The 22094-nt window shown below is 38.2% G+C and overlaps 4 protein-coding genes across 5 annotated transcripts; 1 reads left to right on the top strand and 3 right to left on the bottom strand.

Annotated features, from left to right (window-relative positions):
• The first annotated feature begins 13674 nt into the window (after positions 1-13674).
• LOC147566304 (uncharacterized) lies at positions 13675-15829 on the top strand. The gene is made up of 2 exons (XM_086652771.1): positions 13675-14049; positions 15142-15829. The coding sequence occupies exons 1-2, from the start codon at positions 13939-13941 to the stop codon at positions 15580-15582; spliced, it is 552 nt and encodes a 183-aa protein (XP_086508897.1). The 5' UTR covers positions 13675-13938; the 3' UTR covers positions 15583-15829.
• Positions 15830-16457: 628 nt separating this feature from the next.
• LOC147566303 (uncharacterized) lies at positions 16458-19327 on the bottom strand. Of its 2 annotated transcripts, none has more exons than XM_086652769.1 (2): positions 18919-19327; positions 16458-17554 (listed from the first exon to the last, which is right to left on the bottom strand). In XM_086652769.1, the coding sequence occupies exons 1-2, from the start codon at positions 19197-19199 to the stop codon at positions 16702-16704; spliced, it is 1134 nt and encodes a 377-aa protein (XP_086508895.1). In that variant the 5' UTR covers positions 19200-19327; the 3' UTR covers positions 16458-16701. The 2 variants fall into 2 exon arrangements, with proteins under 2 accessions (XP_086508895.1, XP_086508896.1); XM_086652770.1 differs by lacking the exon at positions 18919-19327 and adding an exon at positions 17985-18094 and having other exon boundaries at positions 16458-17636.
• Positions 19328-19430: 103 nt separating this feature from the next.
• Positions 19431-19964, bottom strand: LOC147566302 (uncharacterized). Its single transcript, XM_086654073.1, has one exon. The coding sequence runs from the start codon at positions 19962-19964 to the stop codon at positions 19431-19433; it is 534 nt and encodes a 177-aa protein (XP_086510199.1).
• Positions 19965-21397: 1433 nt separating this feature from the next.
• LOC147566301 (chloroplastic calcium uniporter protein-like) lies at positions 21398-21826 on the bottom strand. Its single transcript, XM_086654063.1, has one exon. It carries the CDS (start codon positions 21824-21826, stop codon positions 21398-21400), a length of 429 nt encoding a protein of 142 aa, XP_086510189.1.
• Between the last annotated feature and the right edge of the window lie 268 nt (positions 21827-22094).

Genomic DNA, 22094 nt, shown 5'->3' with positions numbered 1-22094 from the left:
AATACACGAAAGTGTGGGGGTGCCTAGCAAAGGTATTAGTTCCTCCTCCTAAACGGGTCAAGATAGGACCTAAAACTGTGGACTGTGTATACATAGGGCCCGCAATAAATAGTGGCGCCTATAGATTTCTAGTACAGAAGTCTGAAATCGAAGATATACACGTAAACACCATTCTGGAATCGAGAGATGCTAAGTTCTTTGAACACATCTTTCCTTTCAAACAGAATTCAGAAGTCTCATCTGAAAGTAGAAAACGTGTAAGAGATGAGAAAGAGGAAAATCTAGAAACATCTAAAGAAGATGATATGGAAATCGAGGAAACAACACTCGAACCTCGAAGAGGCAAAAGGATAAAGAAAGCTAAGACATTTGGTCCTGATTTTCTAACCTATATGGTAGAAAATGAACCTCAAACTTTCACAGAAGCAATGGCTACTCCAGAAGCTCCATTCTGGAAAGATGCTGTTAATAGTGAAATAGAATCCATCATGCAAAATCATACATGGGAGCTAGTAGACCTCCCACCGGGTTGCAAGCCTCTAGACTGCAAATGGATTTTCAAAAGAAAATTGAAAACGGATGGATCTATAGACAAGTATAAAGCAAGACTTGTCGCAAAGGGATTCCGACAAAAAGAAGGGTTAGATTACTTCGACACCTATTCTCCAGTTAGTCGAATCACCTCAATAAGAGTGTTAGTAGCTATAGCATCCTTATATAATCTAGAAATTCATCAGATGGATGTGAAAACCGCTTTCTTAAACGGACAACTCGAAGAAGAGATATATATGAACCAACCAGAAGAGTTCATAGCTCCGGGTCAAGAAAAGAAAGTGTGTAGATTAGTGAAATCACTATATGGGCTAAAGCAAGCTCCGAAGCAGTGGCACTTAAAGTTTGATGACACATTATTATCAAACGGATTTAAGATCAACGAATGTGATAAATGTGTCTATACAAAGGTAACTGCTAAAGGATGTGTTATTCTATGTTTGTATGTAGATGACATGCTAATTATGGGAAATAATTTAGATGTCATTAATACAACTAAAAAGATGCTTTCGAAAACTTTCGATATGAAAGATTTAGGGAAAGCGGAAGTCATTCTTGGAATTAAGGTTTCCAAGACGGCTGAAGGGATAAGTTTATCTCAAACGCATTACGTTGAGAAAATCTTAGAAAAATTCAGCAAAGATGACCTCAAAGTGGCGAATACTCCGATAGATCCAAGTATTCACTTAATGAAGAATACAGGGAATGCAGTAAGACAATTAGAGTACTCTCGGATTATTGGAAGTCTAATGTACCTAATGAACTGTACTCGACCAGACATAGCCTACTCAGTCAGTAAGCTAAGTAGATTTACGAGTAACCCGAATAACACACATTGGAACGCCATAACGAGAGTGTTACGGTATCTAAGAAAGACGAAGGAGTACGGACTCCATTATACCACATATCCCGCAGTCTTAGAGGGATATGCAGATGCAAATTGGATATCAGATACCGACGACACTAAGTCAACCAGTGGATATGTGTTTACACTGGGAGGGGCTGCCATATCATGGAAATCTTCGAAGCAAACGTGCATTGCTCGATCGACAATGGATTCAGAATTCATTGCTCTAGATAAAGCAGGGGAAGAAGCAGAATGGCTGCGACAATTCCTTGAAGATATTCCAATATGGCCAAAGCCGGTGCCTGCAATCAACATACACTGCGATAACCAAGCAGCGATTGCACTGGCACAAAGCAAGATGTACAACGGTAAGTCTCGACACATTCGTCGGAGACATAATACCGTTAAGCAACTTCTCTCTGAAGGGATCATAACTATAAATTATATAAGATCCAAAGATAACCTAGCGGATCCATTTACAAAAGGGTTATCTAGAGAGTTAGTAGTTGCATCATCAAGGGGAATGGGGCTAACGCCTAAAGTAAATGAGTAAAGGCATGGTGAAACCCTACCTAGATGACTGGAGATCCCACGATCTAGGTTCAAAGGGCAACTGAAGCTATATCCTGACTCGACCGTAACACTGTAAGAGATTTCTATCTCTTACCCATTCCTAGGATGACAACAGTGTTACCTGCGTTGAGAGGTTAAGCATTAAGCTTTTAATGAATCCGAAAACTTAGAACTTGATTCTAACGTGAGGTATAGCAGGATACCTTATTACGGATAACCTATATGTGTGTGAATTGATGCCGGTTCCGTGAGAAGGTCGTCTAGGCCGACTTCTCTAAAGCACACACGAAATCGGGAATGTTCAGGGCCGAAATGAACACAACCGAGAACCTAAGTTAGTAAGGGATTAGCTGTGTGATAACTATTTTGGATTACAATTCCTAGGACTCAGTTCAAGACGTAAAGTTCACTGCCGTCCTTGTAGACCTTGTAGTTATTCACTAGGAAAGGTTCAAAGTCGAAAGACTACCTTCTTCCGATGCAGCGAAGTTCCGCTTATGAGCTCTGTCAGTGTCAGTCTGTCAGTATAGTATGTCTGCATATATCATAGCATAAAAACCTCAAATTTTCATTCATGTGGGGGATTGTTGGAATCGGAGCCAATTTTGGCTTAAGCCGACTCGTCAAACTCAGAAACGGAACGCGCCATTGCGTTCGTCTCGTCGAGCTCTACAATTTAGAGCCAAGAATCACTCAAATCCGATTCCGGATGAATGAGAAATTCAAGGTTAAAGTTTGAACGAAAAACGGTTGAAATAGGTACTGAACTGTCAAAGAGGAACAGTCATGTTAGGGGGCATTGGCGCGAAGAGGACGCGCGTCAATCTGGACGGTCAGCGTTCATCGCGCGGGTTTACACGCGATCCAACAGATGGCGTTCTTTCCGCGTTCGGGATAGATCCGGGCTAGCATCTAACGGTAGCTGCCTTCATCTGCGGGCTTCTCGCGGGCACGCATAACCGGATCTGACGGCCAGCGTTCCGTCCGCGTTTTCAAGCGCGATCCAATGGCCCAAGATCAAACCGACTATAATATTCAGTTATAGCCCCTGGTTTCGAACAGCTATGTCTTTTGAACCCAAAAGACATTATACACCTATTCAATTCCTATATAAACCCATCAAACCCACTTCATTTTTCATCAATTCAATTCACACTACAGAAAATATAGCCATTGGAGACGGAACAAAACCGTCCCAAAAGCTCAAAAACCGTCCCAAAAAGTATATTAGGGACGGTTTCTTTCTGTCCCTATAAGCTGCGTCCCAAATAGTATTGGGGACAGATATAGCGACGGTTGTTGTCCGTCCCCCATACTATTTAGGGACAGTTGTGTATTGTCCCTATAACTTATTATTATTGCGACAGATATTATTTGTCCCAAAAACATAACAAGAACTTCCTCAAATTTACATTTGAGACGGTTTGCATCCGTCCCTAATGAATTTCTCCAACAATAAATATTCGCCGTAATACATTTATTTTTTAGAAGATAATATTGTTTTTGAACTTCCAAATATCTAGTATACAGAATGAATCTAAATCTTACATTGACAACCAAAACGAGCTTCAAACATTGATATTCCAGTATAACCAAAAGATAATATATTGAAATTATAAGTTTCCCCATACATAAAAAATCAAACAATTTTCACTCATTTCAAATATAAAACAATATTTCATCTATGATTTCTTGTTGATCCTAAAAGGGATGGTTACTCTAATACATATTCTCATTTTAATAACCATTCTCTTTCACAATTGTGCAATCCGCTTGAATCGCCATCATAAAACGCCATCTCCATATTTCCGAAACAGAGATGCTTAGCTCAACTGAAACAAACAAAACCAACAAATGTCAATTAATTAATAAAATAAAACAAAAAATTGACTTATCCATACGCAATATTGTAAATTTGAGAAGTGAAGTAGATATACGTGATATGTTAAAAACTAATGAGGGAATGCACCTTCATTGTCGATAATCATTTTGCTCCAGATCTTTCTCCACCTGTTGCAATAACCTAGAATTACACCAGTACTGATAGAAAGAGTAACTAAATGAACGTAGACATGTGTGTCAATAAATTAAATAGGCATACATGAGGCCTATCAAACTGAATTCGGTTCCTTCAATCCAAATTTTCTAAAGCTACTTTCTCTCTTCGAACCATCCAATAAATAGCATGACGCTAGTATGGTCTTAATTCCGGAAGCAAGTCAGGGAGTTCATCAACTAACACTAGCTCTCTTCTGAGAGCAAGAAATAGTAGTAGTGGAAATAATGAGTCATCACAGCCATAAAGCAAAGACATACATATTATCAGTAAAGAGCAGTATAACTCACTTGGATGGTTTAAAGGCAGCATTGAATCCCCTAGCATTGTATTTTTTTGTTCTCCTAACATCAAAAAATAGAAGTACTCGAAATAATGAGTATCGCACTCATAAAACAAAAAAATTACACACTATTGGTAAATAGTAGTATAACTGACTTGGAGGGTCTAATGACAGCATAGAACCCAACAACATTAATTTCAGTGTTGTGTCTTAAAACATTAGTAACTCCTACCGCCATATGAGCTTCGAGTTCGAATGGCTTATCAATTCATATATCTTCTCTGTCTTCAATACACAACCAAGCCATAGCACTTATCATCAATGATCTCCTAATGGCATCTACACATTTTACCTTCCGAGTTTTCAATAACGGTTTCATTCACCTGTGCATGAAGTTTTCTATATCAAGTTACTAGTTGAAGGAGAATCAATTCAATGAAGGCAATAACGGAAAACAGAAGTATAACCATTTAAGCATTTTGAGAATGAAAAACATTTCATTCTCAATTTTGGAAATTTTCACCTTTAAATATGCGTAGATTACATGAAAACTCTGATAGGCAAATCTAGTTTACAACTTGTTCCAAAATTTGACAATTTTATAAAATCTTCTTAATTAGCTAAGAACTTTGAACTACAATGAAATGGATTAAAATTCAACATAGGCAAGTGCACCAAAAAGAGAATCAACAAGACTATGACACCCCATTTTCTTAATCTTGTAATTTCTCTTTAACCCACACATCATCCAATCTCTAACTCATAGAACATATCCCAGTTTCATACATTTACATGATACCCGATGATGGATTTTCAACAAAAAGAGGATGCAAAAAAAAAATGAACTTTCTAAGTAAAAATCTGCAACTTTTTTGCGTACCTGGATGAACTTACAGAAGCTTTAAGAGTTGGAATGATTTTTCTTGCTGAAACTGATTAATTTAATCTAAACCCATGACTCACACTATAGAAAACAGCAGCCGGATGCACCTACTCTAAACACCAAGGTCGAGTGATGGTCAAGTTTTATCTGAAATTTACATGTATGTGAGCTGAAAATAGAGAAGCAAAGAGAGAATTGAGTTATGGAAGTCGATACTATAAGCAGGTCTACTGATGGTTTAACTTCTCCAAACCAAACTAGATAGCGTTTGACAGATAAACAAGTATGTGAGGAAATTCTTAAAAGGTGCAGGTAGGAGGAATACACAAGAAACCTAAACGGAGCAACTTTTAAGCCAATTAGTAGTGTCCTAAATAGAACGAATTCATCAGTAATATTCTAAGCTCAATACAAGAATTATTTCTCTTGAGATTACACTTTAAACATAATACAAGACCAGTTTCCAGTCAAGTTCATTCACAAATTATCAACACGAAGAATTATAGCCAAGGAAGGAGAGGAAGATATTTTACCTGCATATAACAAGAAACTAACAGATCAAATTGCTCTTAAGAAACAACCTACCTATTTTAAATTTCTAGGTTTCAAACTAAAGGCAACCAGCCCATTTGATTTTTAAAAACAAAATTAGTTCCAGACTCATAAAATAAAAAAGCAGAAGAAATGATCATATGTAGCTATGAAGTTTTTTTTTATGAAATGCTATGAAGTTATTAACAGAAAAAAGATCAAATAGTAGAAGAAAATAAATCCCAAGTGGGTAGAATACTAACATAGGAAACAAAAAAAGGTGAAATCTAAACCTAAATGTCAAATTATATCTTTCCATGGATTGAATCGCATCTAATACCGTTAATTAAGGACGCAAAGTAAAGAGTTTTGGTTTAATCATAATCATTAGTATACCTTGGTGATGTACTAGATCAATAATTCTCTTTAGCTTATTCTCTCTTTCGCTATTTCTCTATCTATCAGGAATATCTCGTCTTATTCCTACTAAGGAGCTAGACTTCCTATTCTATCAGAAAACATTGTAGAGTCCCATTCCAACCTAAACTATATTACATGATAATGATCTCAATCAGAAACAATCAACAAGGAAACCCTAATTAATATTTTCTTTCCTACTTCAGTGATTTGGTCCATGGTTTTGAAAATCCTAACTAATTTAGGCCATTATTACTCTAATCAAATTAGGGTTAGGAACAAAAAAAGAAGAATTTTAATCTAAGAATACCCAAATGAGTAAATTGCGTTTTCTTTGGTTTGTAGAAATAGAAGAAGAATCCCGTGCTTTCAATCCTAATCGCCGCTTGTTTTTCCGGTTTGTAGTAGTAGGACAAGAAGAAGTCTCTTATTTCTCTGGTTTGTACTAGTAGAAGAAGACTAAGAAGCAAGAAACGGCAACAACTGAAGAAGAAAATCGTGCAAAGAGAAGAAAACTGAGAAGTTTTCTAGGGTTTATACACTTTACTCACCGGTCACCCACGTTTTATCCTTTCCGCGGGAAATATGAGCGCCTAATTTGCAATTTTTGGTTTGGGTAACTTTAAATTTTTATAGAGGATGATTAAAAATGGTCCCAAAAGTACATTTGTTGTCCCTATTTTAAATTTTGTGGGGACAGATATTAACAAACTGTCCCTATTTTAAAAATGTTAGGGACAGACGTAAAAATGTATGTCCCTATTAGGCTATTTTTTTGTAGTGTCATTCTCTTCTTCTCTTCCCTTCTAACAATTAGAGGTTCTGGTTGGCCTAGAATATCTAATTAAAGAAGTATTTTCTAGAGGTTCTGGATAGACTAGAATATCTAGAAAAGGAAGAAAGAAATCTCGAGTGAACTTTGAATTTCAGAAGCGTCTAGAAGATCATCCGCATTAGTCCAAGAGCTCATAATACTGACACAGGTTCGTCCGCTTTCAGAATATAGAAGTACCATCTTAAAATTCTGAAAGGTTAGTCGTTGTATCCCGAAGGCATTCACCCCAACGTTTGGTACTGTTACGGGGGTGTAAAATGTCTTAAGGAAAGAGAATTTATTCTTGCCTCGACTACATTAACACCTATCACGGTTAGCCCGAAAGAAGGAATATTGATTATTCTTTATTAGTTTATCTCTCTATAAGTTAGAGAAAGGAAACTCTGTCTAAATCAAGCCAAGACAGAGAGAAATCAACTTATCGATTTGATAACCAGAGAAACAACAATCTTAAGACATTTTATATTATTTCTCTAGTTATAAGAAATTGATTTGTTTTAATTTCTGTGTGTTTCAGAAATGGCAAGAACAAGAACCACTCTACGGGTTATTCCGCCTAACACCACGAGTGGGGAAAAACCAGAGAAGTTCAAGGGAACTGACTTCAATCGTTGGAAATTGAAGATGATGTTCTACCTCACAACATTGGGCCTGGTTAAATATTTAACCGAAGAGAAACCCACCTATGCAGAAATAGAGGATGAAGCACAGCGTACCGCTGAAATAGAGGCGTGGAAACAAGAAGACTTCTTGTGCAAGAATTATATCCTGAACAGTCTAGATGACGGACTCTATAATCTATATTCGGTTATAGAAACATCTAAACAACTGTGGGACACCCTTATCAATAAGTATAAGACTGAGAAGGCGGGTGTCAAGAAGTTCATCGTAGGACGATTCTTGGACTACAAGATGACTGATTCAAAACCAGTTATGATCCAGGTCCAAGAACTACAGAGTCTCCTACAGGAACTACAGGCAGAGAACATGATAACGAATGAACCTTTCCAGGTCCGAGCCCTAATTGAAAAATTACCCACGGGGTGGAAAGACTTCAAAAATTATCTCCGTCACAAGAATAAGGATATGAGCCTTGAAGAACTCATCCTAAAGCTTCGAATCGAAGAGGACAGTCGCGTTGCCGAGAAGAACTCTGAAAGACTCTCGAATGTGAACGTCGTAGAGACCGGTCCGAGTAAGAAGCGTAAGCATCTGTCTAAAGACGGAGGAAAGCCGAAGAAAAAGACGAGGTTCGGCCTATGCTACAACTGTGGCAAACGAGGTCATATGGCAAAGGATTGTCGTTCCAAAACCGGCAACAGACAAAAGAAGCCGAATGACCAAGCCTCGCTGATAGAAGATACCGAAACTCAGAACCTGTGTGCTATGGTTACTGAAGCCGAAGAAGTGACTGAGAAACTTCAGAACTTGAACCTCTGTGCAGTGGTATCTGAAGTCAACCTGGTTAACAACCAGAGAGAGTGGTGGGTCGACACCGGAGCTACTCGTCACATTTGTGGTGACAAAGGCCTCTTCTCCTCTTATAACGAAATAAGTGAAGGAGAAACCCTGTTCATGGGAAACGACTCAACCACCCAGGTCAGAGGAAAAGGGAAGATCATTCTGAAGTTCACTTCAGGAAAGGAAGTAACTTTGAACGATGTATTTCATGCTCCAGATATCCGAAAGAATCTGGTTTCTGGTTCTCTTCTAAGTAAGAATGGGTTCAAGCTAGTCTTTGAGTCAAACAACTTCGTCTTGTCTAAGAATGGGATGTATGTTGGGAAGGGCTACTTATGTGGGGGGTTATTTAAACTAAATGTAACCTCTGTAACGCCAAAGGCGTCTATTATTAATAAAGTTAATAATTCCGTTTATATGGCTGAGTCCTTTAATATTTGGCATGAAAGACTAGGACATGTGAATAACAAGTCATTAAAGAAATTAATGAACTTAGAGTTAATTCCGAAAGTCGAAATTGATTCAAAACGAACATGTCAAACATGTGTAGAATCAAAGATGACTAAGACATCGTTCAAATCAATAGAACGAGACACAGAACCTCTAGACTTAATTCACAGTGACATTTGTGACTTAAAGATGGTTCAAACCAGAGGAGGTAAAAAGTACTTCATCACTTTTATCGATGACTCCACTCGGTTTTGCTATGTCTACTTACTAAGAAGTAAGGATGAAGCAGTCGATAAGTTCGAACTTTATAAAACCGAAGTGGAAACTCAACTTAATAAAAAGATTAAGGCTTTGAGAAGTGATCGAGGTGGAGAATATGAATCTCCTTTCGCCGAGATATGTGCGAAGAATGGCATAGTTCATCAAACAACGGCTCCTTATACACCTCAACAAAATGGTGTAGCAGAGCGGAAAAACAGAACCTTAAAGGAAATGATGAACGCTTTCTTGATAAGTTCTGGTTTACCTCAGAACTTGTGGGGGGAAGCGATATTATCGGCGAATCACTTATTAAATAAGTTACCCCATAGAAAGACCGGTAAAATTCCATATGAATTATGGAAAGGAAGGATGCCATCCTTTAAATACACGAAAGTGTGGGGGTGCCTAGCAAAGGTATTAGTTCCTCCTCCTAAACGGGTCAAGATAGGACCTAAAACTGTGGACTGTGTATACATAGGGCCCGCAATAAATAGTGGCGCCTATAGATTTCTAGTACAGAAGTCTGAAATCGAAGATATACACGTAAACACCATTCTGGAATCGAGAGATGCTAAGTTCTTTGAACACATCTTTCCTTTCAAACAGAATTCAGAAGTCTCATCTGAAAGTAGAAAACGTGTAAGAGATGAGAAAGAGGAAAATCTAGAAACATCTAAAGAAGATGATATGGAAATCGAGGAAACAACACTCGAACCTCGAAGAGGCAAAAGGATAAAGAAAGCTAAGACATTTGGTCCTGATTTTCTAACCTATATGGTAGAAAATGAACCTCAAACTTTCACAGAAGCAATGGCTACTCCAGAAGCTCCATTCTGGAAAGAGGCTGTTAATAGTGAAATAGAATCCATCATGCAAAATCATACATGGGAGCTAGTAGACCTCCCACCGGGTTGCAAGCCTCTAGACTGCAAATGGATTTTCAAAAGAAAATTGAAAACGGATGGATCTATAGACAAGTATAAAGCAAGACTTGTCGCAAAGGGATTCCGACAAAAAGAAGGGTTAGATTACTTCGACACCTATTCTCCAGTTAGTCGAATCACCTCAATAAGAGTGTTAGTAGCTATAGCATCCTTATATAATCTAGAAATTCATCAGATGGATGTGAAAACCGCTTTCTTAAACGGACAACTCGAAGAAGAGATATATATGAACCAACCAGAAGGGTTCATAGCTCCGGGTCAAGAAAAGAAAGTGTGTAGATTAGTGAAATCACTATATGGGCTAAAGCAAGCTCCGAAGCAGTGGCACTTAAAGTTTGATGACACATTATTATCAAACGGATTTAAGATCAGAATGTGATAAATGTGTCTATACAAAGGTAACTGCTAAAGGATGTGTTATTCTATGTTTGTATGTAGATGACATGCTAATTATGGGAAATAATTTAGATGTCATTAATACAACTAAAAAGATGCTTTCGAAAACTTTCGATATGAAAGATTTAGGGAAAGCGGAAGTCATTCTTGGAATTAAGGTTTCCAAGACGGCTGAAGGGATAAGTTTATCTCAAACGCATTACGTTGAGAAAATCTTAGAAAAATTCAGCAAAGATGACCTCAAAGTGGCGAATACTCCGATAGATCCAAGTATTCACTTAATGAAGAATACAGGGAATGCAGTAAGACAATTAGAGTACTCTCGGATTATTGGAAGTCTAATGTACCTAATGAACTGTACTCGACCAGACATAGCCTACTCAGTCAGTAAGCTAAGTAGATTTACGAGTAACCCGAATAACACACATTGGAACGCCATAACGAGAGTGTTACGGTATCTAAGAAAGACGAAGGAGTACGGACTCCATTATACCACATATCCCGCAGTCTTAGAGGGATATGCAGATGCAAATTGGATATCAGATACCGACGACACTAAGTCAACCAGTGGATATGTGTTTACACTGGGAGGGGCTGCCATATCATGGAAATCTTCGAAGCAAACGTGCATTGCTCGATCGACAATGGATTCAGAATTCATTGCTCTAGATAAAGCAGGGGAAGAAGCAGAATGGCTGCGACAATTCCTTGAAGATATTCCAATATGGCCAAAGCCGGTGCCTGCAATCAACATACACTGCGATAACCAAGCAGCGATTGCACTGGCACAAAGCAAGATGTACAACGGTAAGTCTCGACACATTCGTCGGAGACATAATACCGTTAAGCAACTTCTCTCTGAAGGGATCATAACTATAAATTATATAAGATCCAAAGATAACCTAGCGGATCCATTTACAAAAGGGTTATCTAGAGAGTTAGTAGTTGCATCATCAAGGGGAATGGGGCTAACGCCTAAAGTAAATGAGTAAAGGCATGGTGAAACCCTACCTAGATGACTGGAGATCCCACGATCTAGGTTCAAAGGGCAACTGAAGCTATATCCTGACTCGACCGTAACACTGTAAGAGATTTCTATCTCTTACCCATTCCTAGGATGACAACAGTGTTACCTGCGTTGAGAGGTTAAGCATTAAGCTTTTAATGAATCCGAAAACTTAGAACTTGATTCTAACGTGAGGTATAGCAGGATACCTTATTACGGATAACCTATATGTGTGTGAATTGATGCCGGTTCCGTGAGAAGGTCGTCTAGGCCGACTTCTCTAAAGCACACACGAAATCGGGAATGTTCAGGGCCGAAATGAACACAACCGAGAACCTAAGTTAGTAAGGGATTAGCTGTGTGATAACTATTTTGGATTACAATTCCTAGGACTCAGTTCAAGACGTAAAGTTCACTGCCGTCCTTGTAGACCTTGTAGTTATTCACTAGGAAAGGTTCAAAGTCGAAAGACTACCTTCTTCCGATGCAGCGAAGTTCCGCTTATGAGCTCTGTCAGTGTCAGTCTGTCAGTATAGTATGTCTGCATATATCATAGCATAAAAACCTCAAATTTTCATTCATGTGGGGGATTGTTGGAATCGGAGCCAATTTTGGCTTAAGCCGACTCGTCAAACTCAGAAACGGAACGCGCCATTGCGTTCGTCTCGTCGAGCTCTACAATTTAGAGCCAAGAATCACTCAAATCCGATTCCGGATGAATGAGAAATTCAAGGTTAAAGTTTGAACGAAAAACGGTTGAAATAGGTACTGAACTGTCAAAGAGGAACAGTCATGTTAGGGGGCATTGGCGCGAAGAGGACGCGCGTCAATCTGGACGGTCAGCGTTCATCGCGCGGGTTTACACGCGATCCAACAGATGGCGTTCTTTCCGCGTTCGGGATAGATCCGGGCTAGCATCTAACGGTAGCTGCCTTCATCTGCGGGCTTCTCGCGGGCACGCATAACCGGATCTGACGGCCAGCGTTCCGTCCGCGTTTTCAAGCGCGATCCAATGGCCCAAGATCAAACCGACTATAATATTCAGTTATAGCCCCTGGTTTCGAACAGCTATGTCTTTTGAACCCAAAAGACATTATACACCTATTCAATTCCTATATAAACCCATCAAACCCACTTCATTTTTCATCAATTCAATTCATTCTCTTCTTCTCTTCCCTTCTAACAATTAGAGGTTCTGGTTGGCCTAGAATATCTAATTAAAGAAGTATTTTCTAGAGGTTCTGGATAGACTAGAATATCTAGAAAAGGAAGAAAGAAATCTCGAGTGAACTTTGAATTTCAGAAGCGTCTAGAAGATCATCCGCATTAGTCCAAGAGCTCATAATACTGACACAGGTTCGTCCGCTTTCAGAATATAGAAGTACCATCTTAAAATTCTGAAAGGTTAGTCGTTGTATCCCGAAGGCATTCACCCCAACGTTTGGTACTGTTACGGGGGTGTAAAATGTCTTAAGGAAAGAGAATTTATTCTTGCCTCGACTACATTAACACCTATCACGGTTAGCCCGAAAGAAGGAATATTGATTATTCTTTATTAGTTTATCTCTCTATAAGTTAGAGAAAGGAAACTCTGTCTAAATCAAGCCAAGACAGAGAGAAATCAACTTATCGATTTGATAACCAGAGAAACAACAGAAATCAATTGACAAATAAGGAACAATTGGAACTTGATGTTGGGGCTTAGAACTAGGGAAGAAAGGAAGCAGGAAGATTGATACAATCACGGAGGTTTGCGCCATTAAATAATGGGAAGTTTTATAGGGTCTCCCTAGTTTTGTTAAAAGACCTCCCCATGAACCATTTCACTTGATAAATAATCATTGAGGGGGTCTTTTAACAAAAATGAGGGGGCCTATAAAATCTCTCTTAAATAATTGGCATGTGCTATCTCACCCTCCATATCTGCTTTTTCCTTACGATTTACTCTCCCTCTCTCTATCGACTGGCCTTAAAGATTTTTAATTAGAGATGAAGGCAAAGAATATAAATGTACCATCTAAAAGCCCAATTAATATATCGTTTCCTAAAAGCACCTTAATTTTCTCATGTTCATGTCAAACACTTCAAACATAATTTCATGCTAGAAACTTTTGATTTTCTTTCCCACAAAAAAATCTTGATTTTCAGTTTTCACATCCAAATACTTTCCCACGTATCAGACGGACCACTAAAAAAAAAAAGAGGGGCAATTTTGTCCTAAACAAACAGTGTAAGTCTTGTATTTGGGAAAAAGGATGAAATGTTGACTGTAAAAATCTGTAACCATTTCTACGGTAGCAACTTCCTCCAATAATAGAGAGAGAGAGAGAGAGAGAGAGAGAGAGATAAAAGGAAGAAAGGAGAAGAGAGTTTTTCTTTAGGTCGAATCAGAATCATCAGATCACACATACAATCCAGCTATCTCTAAAGGAGAAGCATAAAAATGGCTTTTTCGTCACTAAAAATGGTTGCTCCGCCTCAGTTTCCGGGTACTAATAAACATTCAATAATCAAACGTCCAACTGAGCTAAGATCACTAAGAACTCATCTTCAGGTAATAAAAATTAATACCCAGGTTATTTCTTTCTCATCTTGTATTCTTGAGTATTAATAACTATAAGCTTAGATCTTTTTGATTAAGACACATTAGGGTTCTTTGTTTCATTCCCATTTGTTGGTTGTTTATTGTTCTACTATGGATGCATTTACCAAATTACCCTTAGTAAAACTAGTAATTTCTTTCTGAAACTGATTGACTTTTCAGCTGAGGTACTCCCAGATGCTTTTAGATACTTGTGAAGGTTACAGGTTACTGTAATTATAGTAAGAACTTAGGTTGCATTGTGATCTGCAAACATACCCACATCATTTTAGGGTTATCCATTTTTGTACTAGTTATTCACTTCTAGTTACTTGAGTAAGCTTTAATAGTTTGTATTATTTTCGGAAGTTATTGTTGAATCTGTCTAAAGTTGACAATGATGGTAGAAAAGAGTAAATGGGTTGGATTTATCCATCTGAGGAAGCTGGAAGAGGCTACAAGTGAAAGCCTACTCAAAACCTACACAAAGTCAACAATTTCCATTTTCGAGTCAACTCACTTTCTCTTTTTTGATGGATTTTTTCACTTCGATGGACGGTTGATTCCTTTGCGTCTGGGATAGGTCCACTTTTGAAAACTCTTCTGTCAATTTTCTATCTGACCATTTCCCATATGGCGGGGATCTTTTGCACTGGTCTCATAGGGAGGTTATCTATGTACGGGAACCATTCAATTTTGGGGAGAGAGAAAGGATGCGCGGAGGCTAAGGTTATGTCGATAACAATCTCTTAGGAAATCTCTGTAATCTTATTGCTCTGAAATCATCTTCTTCTTACATTGCCACAACCGAACTAGGACAAGATTTTAAGTAATATCCTGTAGTCTTATCTACTCAGACATCTTTCTATGCATAGTATTGCTTCTCACATTGTTTACCACTTTTACTTTGTTACTAGAGATGTCCGGACTTCACTTTCTTCATCAACTCCGTTTATGTTTTCTACTGCTTACATCTTTCATTAACGCTGATTATATCAATTTCTTACATCTTAGTTACTTCATTAACCCATTCGTATTTTTCATTTCTCTCTATCTGATTGGCAGGTGAGAAGCGAACAGGTAGTAGAGCAACAACGAAATTGCAAGAAACGCTTGACATTCTCACGTAGAGATACAATGTTGGCTGGTGTTTCACTGGCTTCAATCACTCTCTTCCCAACTGACTCTGCTGAAGCACGGATATTTAACCCTGAGATTCGTCGTAAGATCTTTGAGAAGCTCAAGATGCTGAGAGAAAAGGCTGGATTATCGAAGTCAGAGTCCAAAGACAAAAAACCTGCGGATAATAAACAAAAAACAGCATCTTCTGAACATAAACATGAATCACCATCTGGCAAGGACAAAGAGAAACCGCCACAACCATCACCACCAAGGACATTATCAGAGGAGAAGGTGACAGAACCAGCAAAGCAAGACACACTACCACCACCAATTCCAAGTAACAGCCAAATAGGACATCTGATTGGAGCAATTACTCGAAAATGACTGGAAAGTTAGCAACTCAGGCATGTTAAAGATGAGCAGATCTTGGAACTCTTGATCTTCTCTCTCAACTGCTTGGTTGGATAATTTATACTTTTGAGTCTATCAAACTATTTTAACCACACATTTGAAATTGAGTGCTCGAATTAAGAGTGTTATATGAAATATCCTGAATTTGTTGTTGTACCTCTGATAATTCATAACTCGAAGAATTCTTCGTTACTAAACTACACAAGGAGTTGTATGCCAACTTTCTGATGCTTTTATCTGCACTCTGAGTGATAGTGATGCTTTTCAATATTTCTAGGATAGATAATAACTGACCAACTGGGAGATTTGAAATGAGCAATGCTTTCTCTTGGGTGACAGGTTGCTTTGGCTCTTACAATTACACGTTTTGCTTGCATGGGGTATTTCCATGGCTTCTTTTTTCAATTTTCCGACACTATCAATTACGTCGGTACGACCACCATTAATGACACTTAGCAGTCAACAACCTTCCACTGGAGTGGTTACTAAGTTGGTTTCCACCCTCTACCTCTTAGAGTTCTATAAACACGTTCAAACCTTTCAAATAAAATAATAATGACACGTAGCGCATAAAGCTGTGCGTAAACTAAAGTAGCCGCAATGCTTTAGTGCGGTAGAAAAGGTTGTGAGATATGCACACAAGCGCCTAAAGCTGTGCAAAAACGTAATCATAGGTTACGCAAAACTGGGAAAAGCCAAATGTACTTGCTAACATATAGCACTTGTACTCTGAAACTTCTACTCCATGTTGAAAGTGCATTCATTTTCACCATTTGCATTGTTTTGAGATTGTGCAGTAGAGTGAGACGAGTATAAAGAACTGAATAACTTTATCGATAATCAGAGAATAGGAGAGTAAAAGGACCTTTACTGACTATGTAAATATCAGTTGATACACCTTCATTTTTCACATAACGCAAAAATGATGAAGTAACCTATGTTTTTCGTAAACATAGAAAAGCATCTAAATATGAACAACTCACCAATCACAACGATACCATCTCGGTCTGGACTGGCATAGATAACTCTGACTAGTCTTATTTCTCCACTATAAGTTCGTTCCTCGCTTTCAGACAATAAACAGCCATCAATTTACTTCGATGAAACTTTGGATGTACATTTTGTGAGGGGTACCTTAGTTGGTGTACATACCAAAGCTCTTTGTTGTAAATGTCTCAAGCTCTTTTCCATGCTAACTTGAACCATCTCTGCAAGCATTTCTTTCGCCTTCTCCTCTCGATCTACAGTGTCAATCTGAGAGACGATATTGCTGACGATCTTCTTCAACGTGTTTGTCTCAAGTTCTGACCTTGGGTAAGGAGAATCTCTTAGTAAATGCAAAAGGGTATGTGCTTTTGATTGAGATTTCGGTGTTCCTTGAACAGTCAACTCGAGAAGACCAGGGATGACTCCTTCTCTGAGAATTGGTTCTCTGTACTTGGCTCTATCGCTCTCACACATCTTCAGAAGGGCACCAACTGCGTGTTCTCGGCTTTGAAGAGATCCATTTTCGAGGATTTCAATCACTGCCAGTATACCACCTGCCTCTGCTGCCAATGCAATTCTTCCATCATTAAAATCCAATATAGATTCTATTAGAGCACTGCACTTCGCAGCTGTCTTCGATGATTTCTTGATCGTCTTGAGCAAATTAATCAAGGGAGAAACAGGTTTCGCTGAGAGAATGACAGCAAGATTCTCTGTTTGTGTTGAGAGATTGTAAAGAGTCATTACTGAATCAACTTTGGCTTGAGGAGTCCCGTTTATAAGAATTTCTACTAGGGGAGGGATAGCACCAGAGGAAACAATGGTTGGTTTGTTGATGGCAGAAGCAGAAAGAGTGAGTAAAGCTGCTGTTGCAAACTCTCGTAAATTTGATATGTCAGACCTGAGAAAATCAATAAGTGGTCCAATAGCACCAGCATCGACAATCTTGACCTTATTCCTGGGGAATAAAAGCATAGAACCCATTAGATGAAGTTTAAGAATCAGGGCCAAGATTACATTCATTCAGCAAAGAAATATGCCTGAACCAAGGTTACCAGATTCGCTGGAACCCCCTGCGAACCGCGATCTGGTTCGCGCGAACCCTTTTAGGGTACGTTCGCGAACCAGATCGCCCGATCTAGCGAACCGATTCTCATGAAGAATGGTAGGAACACAATCCAAATTTTTTGTGATGAACACAATCGAAAAATGGGAGAATTAGTTACAAATACAATTATTAGTGAAGAATTCTGGGAGAAATTTTATATTAATCGAATTATGTACCGAATGGGTATACCCCCCACGTACCGGATACACTCTAATAGGCGTACCGCGTACCCGTTTTCGTACCGCGTACCGGAGCGTACCGCGAATCTGGTAACCTTGGCCTGAACAGTAGAAAGAAAACATAGGGGATATACATAGCAACCTAATGAACGACGATATCATATCACTTCAAAATTAAACACGCGTACAAGTAGAAATCGAGAGAATTGAGTAATTAAAAAGAAAAACCCTCATGTTGCAGCTATAAACCATTTATGGAAAATGCGGAATGAAATGCGAAGTCCCGCTCGCCTCTCTATAAATGGAACATTATTTTCATGCCAATAAAGTCATAGACAGACTGTGGATCATTAACCCACCTCACTCCTATTGAGAACTAATGTAACATCTTTCTTTCCGGATACATCACTCCTTCGTCGAATGCATCAAAAGAATTCCATGATTGTCCACTTAAAAACTCTTACGGTACTAACAACGCGGAAGCTAACTACATCGGGTCTGACTCAAAAACATTAACTCCACTGCGAGAGTAGGATCATAATACAGCTCCATACACCCTTGATTTATATGGGGACTAAACTATAGAATATCATGCTAATGATAATTTAGATTCTAATCAACATTGACTTTGTCTTAGGTTAATCAAGATTGCCTTAAAAATTCACACTCTAGTCTACTACTCCAATCTAGTAAATACAGAAAATGCAAACTTTTTATCCATTAACACCTATAACAAGAAAGCATCAATCATTGATGAACTAGAGCAAGGTGACAAAGCCAAAAAGGGATCAATTTCCAAGTTACCCAAACTAATGAAAAAGTGATTAAGGCAAATAACCCACAATCTGAACTACTCAATATTTTCATTTAAAACTAGTAATCTCATCTTAGGATCGAGTTTTAATCATCTCCCAATAACATAACTTAAAATAAAAATAACACCAAGTAACCTAATCACTCAATAACGAAATAAACCTAGAGTCCGGAAGATTTAGGGTGAGATAAATGAAACTGAATTGGAAAAAAAATTCATACTTCTCATCTTTGACGGCGAGATTGAGGAGAGCGAGAATTGCAGATTCATTAAATTCAAGAGAGTTAGATCTAAGCATGGAAACGAGTGATTCAATTGCACCAGAGAATTGACGACGGTACTTCTGAGAAGTCTTTGTGAGCCGTCGGATTTCTTTGGCTGCTTCAATTTTGGAATTAGGGTCGTGAGATTGGATGAGTATCATTATTTGATCAACAATAGCTGGAACTCCGGTGGTATTAACGCCGGATTCCATGCTGGAAACTTGAGTATCTGACTCCATCCCTCTTCGCCCTCTTCCCCCTGAAAGAATTGAGAGAGAGAGAGAGAAATGAGGAGTTGTTCAGTTTGGTGGAAATATCAGAACAACTCTCTCAAGAAAAGTCTAAATAAAAAGGCATACAAAAAGTCTATATTTAATAATAAAAAAAAGTTTATCACTTCATTTCTCCGGTAAATGTCAATTTTTTTTTTTTTTGTTGAGCAAAAACGAACACCAGTCCGACCTGCAGAACTACGTCCAACACTGATACAACGCTGCTGGAAGGTCTGATAAAGATAGCCACACCCAGGAGCCGGCATAAATCTTACTCCACTTGGCTAGTTGATCCGCTTTGTAGTTGCCTTCTCTGTGGATGTGAGAGTAGATAACCCTGGTGAAGAGTGCTTCCATCTGAAGAATTTTCTCGAGGACTTTGCTTGATTGCCAGGAAATCTCCGAAGCCTCTTTGTTGAGCCACTTCACTAGACAACTGTTGTCACTTTCTATATGTACATAGGGAATGTTCTTTTTTCTCGACCATTGAAGAGCTTTAAAGATCGCCCAAGCTTCACATTCTTCTGCATTTTGACCCCTCACGTTACAAGCCGATGCGGCGACAAAGTTTGCTCTGTCATCATGCATGATAAGACCAATCCCTGCTAAATCCTGGGCTGTAATGAACGAGGCATCAACATTGATTTTTATGAACGGTGGAGTCGGTGGAACCCAAGGAGTAGTTCTATCAATCTTGCTATTGGTGAATTGAGTCAGAGGGGTAAAGGCCATACATTTAATCTGGTCTATGATTTTCATTGGTACAATTTGGAGAATAAAGAAAATTTTCCGAGAAATAAAGACTTTTTTTAAAACTAGTCAAATAAGATTGACTTTTATGTTTTTTTTATTGCTAAGGGACTTCTAATTTTTGGGAGTTCTCCTCCATCTCATCAACTCTCTCTACCACCTCATCTTCACGCCATCTCATCATTTTCTCCGGCGAAGGTCGCCGGCCCCTTCAAACATTAAAAAAAATAAAATTAATTTAAATTATTTTTTTTTCTCTCTCCTCTCTATCTCCAAATTTTTTTTTTCTTTTCCTCTCTCTCTAGAACAGTTATAGAGAGAAAGAGTAGACCATGAAAAAAAAGTAGCACATACTTTGGTTACAGTTTAACCGTTTGAATGAAAGCCCATTAAATACTACAAAAACCAAACAAGGTTTTCATTTAATTGGCCTGTGGAGACGAGGGGATCAAATCCATGTAATCATTGATGCAACTGATCTTGTCTTGTTCCATTTTTATGCCTAGGCGGCTACTGATGGTTTACATAATTATATGATGCATACTACTAAATTGTGAGAATATTGGGACTGTTTTATACACTTTAGAATAGATAAAACCTTTAATTTCATTCAATATTTCAATCTGTGAACTGGTCATTACGTCAGGAAAATTTGCTTCTTAGTAGAACTTAATTTACATTTCCAAGAAGAAGAAGAAGAAGAAGAACTGGTATGTTCGTGATCTACTCTCTCTCTAGATCTGTTCTAGAGAGAGAGGAAAGGAAAAAAAAATTGGAGAGAGAGAGAGGACAGAGAGAAAAAAAAATTTAATTTAATTTAATTTTTTTTATGTTTAAAGGTCGTCGGCCGGAAAATTGACCGGCTGGCGACCTTCGCCGAAGAAGATGATGAGGTGGCGAGAAGATGAAGTGGCAGAGAGAACAGAACAGATGAGATGGAGGAGAACTTTCAAAAAAATGTACTTTGTATTCCCCATAAAAATTTATTCCTTGGAAAACTTTCAAAAAAATCTGCATTCCCTCGAGAATTTATTCCCCGGAGAATTTTCTTTATTCCCCAAGCCGCGACCAAATTATAAGTCTATTTCCTCTTTTTTTTTTTTTTGAAACCAAACGAAACCATTTTCATTCATTAAATCACAATGTTACATGGATGATAATTCTTATTTCTCTCCTCTGATAACTTCATGATACGTACCTTTAAATGTAAAATGTCTCCTGAAGAGAAAGAAATTGACTAGACACCGACTCAATAAAATGACCTAAAGGTCGAAAGATGAAAGGATCCTAAAGATCACAGATTAAAAGACCCAAAGGTCGACAAAATAACTGGAAAAAAAAAACTAAAAGAACCACCGTCGTTGTCACCGGAAAACCGCATCCGTCACTGAAAAACCGCTGCTATCACCAGAAAATCACCGCTTCCATAGAAAACCGCTGAAACTGCGAGAAACCATTATCCCATAGAAACAAATTTGATCAGGACGAAGGAAAACAATGTTTCCTAACACAATAACTGATCCAGATTCATCCAAAGTTTTCGCAAAACCTAATCTTTGAGTAGGACTAGGTAATTCACCACAAATCTTAATAAACTCTTCATACGAAATTGAATTCTTCAATATTTCTCTGATTGTTGATGTCACCATCTCTAATTGACTCAATTTCAGTAACTTTTTAGCATCTTCAACTAAGATTTCACTTAACTTCTCATCCTCCGGTTTCACAATCAAACCTGGATGATTCACTTCATTTAATCGAAGACGATCTCTGTTTACATTCATTCCTTTTAATTTCTCAAATAATCCATTTGTCTCTTTGATCGTAAGTGATCTAACTTCCATTAACGTATCAGATTGAATTAAAGTTCGTATATGAAGAAATCTCCTGAAAAATCCTTTCTCGCCGGAATCTGAAACGGAGACAAAGTCACGATTGAAAGTTGTTTTGTCAGAATCAAAAGGAAGTGTTAAATGAGGAGAAGAGAATGGATTCTGTCTGAAATTTAGGTTTAGTGTTGAAGAGGATGAGGATGAGAATTAAGGGTGATAATAACATCTATACCATATTATTGGCCTGATTATTGGCCTGGAAGTCTATTTCTTTTAATCA

This window comes from Eschscholzia californica, unplaced genomic scaffold (assembly GCF_041429995.1).
Source record: "Eschscholzia californica isolate CP2 unplaced genomic scaffold, dmEscCali1.0.p SCAF_1, whole genome shotgun sequence".
NCBI classification, from domain to species: domain Eukaryota; kingdom Viridiplantae; phylum Streptophyta; class Magnoliopsida; order Ranunculales; family Papaveraceae; genus Eschscholzia; species Eschscholzia californica.
Note: the sequence above shows the minus strand (reverse complement) of the source record. Positions and strands in the feature narration are given on the sequence as shown.

Excerpts from the sequence above, each read along its gene's own strand:
- LOC147566304 (XM_086652771.1), top strand. The coding sequence starts at position 13,939 with ATGGCTTTTTCGTCACTAAAAATGGTTGCTCCGCCTCAGTTTCCGGGT. Across the intron at positions 14,050-15,141 it reads CACTAAGAACTCATCTTCAG|GTGAGAAGCGAACAGGTAGT; the intron begins GTAATAAAAATT and ends TCTGATTGGCAG.
- LOC147566303 (XM_086652769.1), bottom strand. The coding sequence starts at position 19,199 with ATGGAGTCAGATACTCAAGTTTCCAGCATGGAATCCGGCGTTAATACC. Across the intron at positions 17,555-18,918 it reads CTCGCCGTCAAAGATGAGAA|GAATAAGGTCAAGATTGTCG; the intron begins GTATGAATTTTT and ends TTTATTCCCCAG.
- LOC147566302 (XM_086654073.1), bottom strand. The coding sequence starts at position 19,964 with ATGGCCTTTACCCCTCTGACTCAATTCACCAATAGCAAGATTGATAGA.
- LOC147566301 (XM_086654063.1), bottom strand. The coding sequence starts at position 21,826 with ATGGAAGTTAGATCACTTACGATCAAAGAGACAAATGGATTATTTGAG.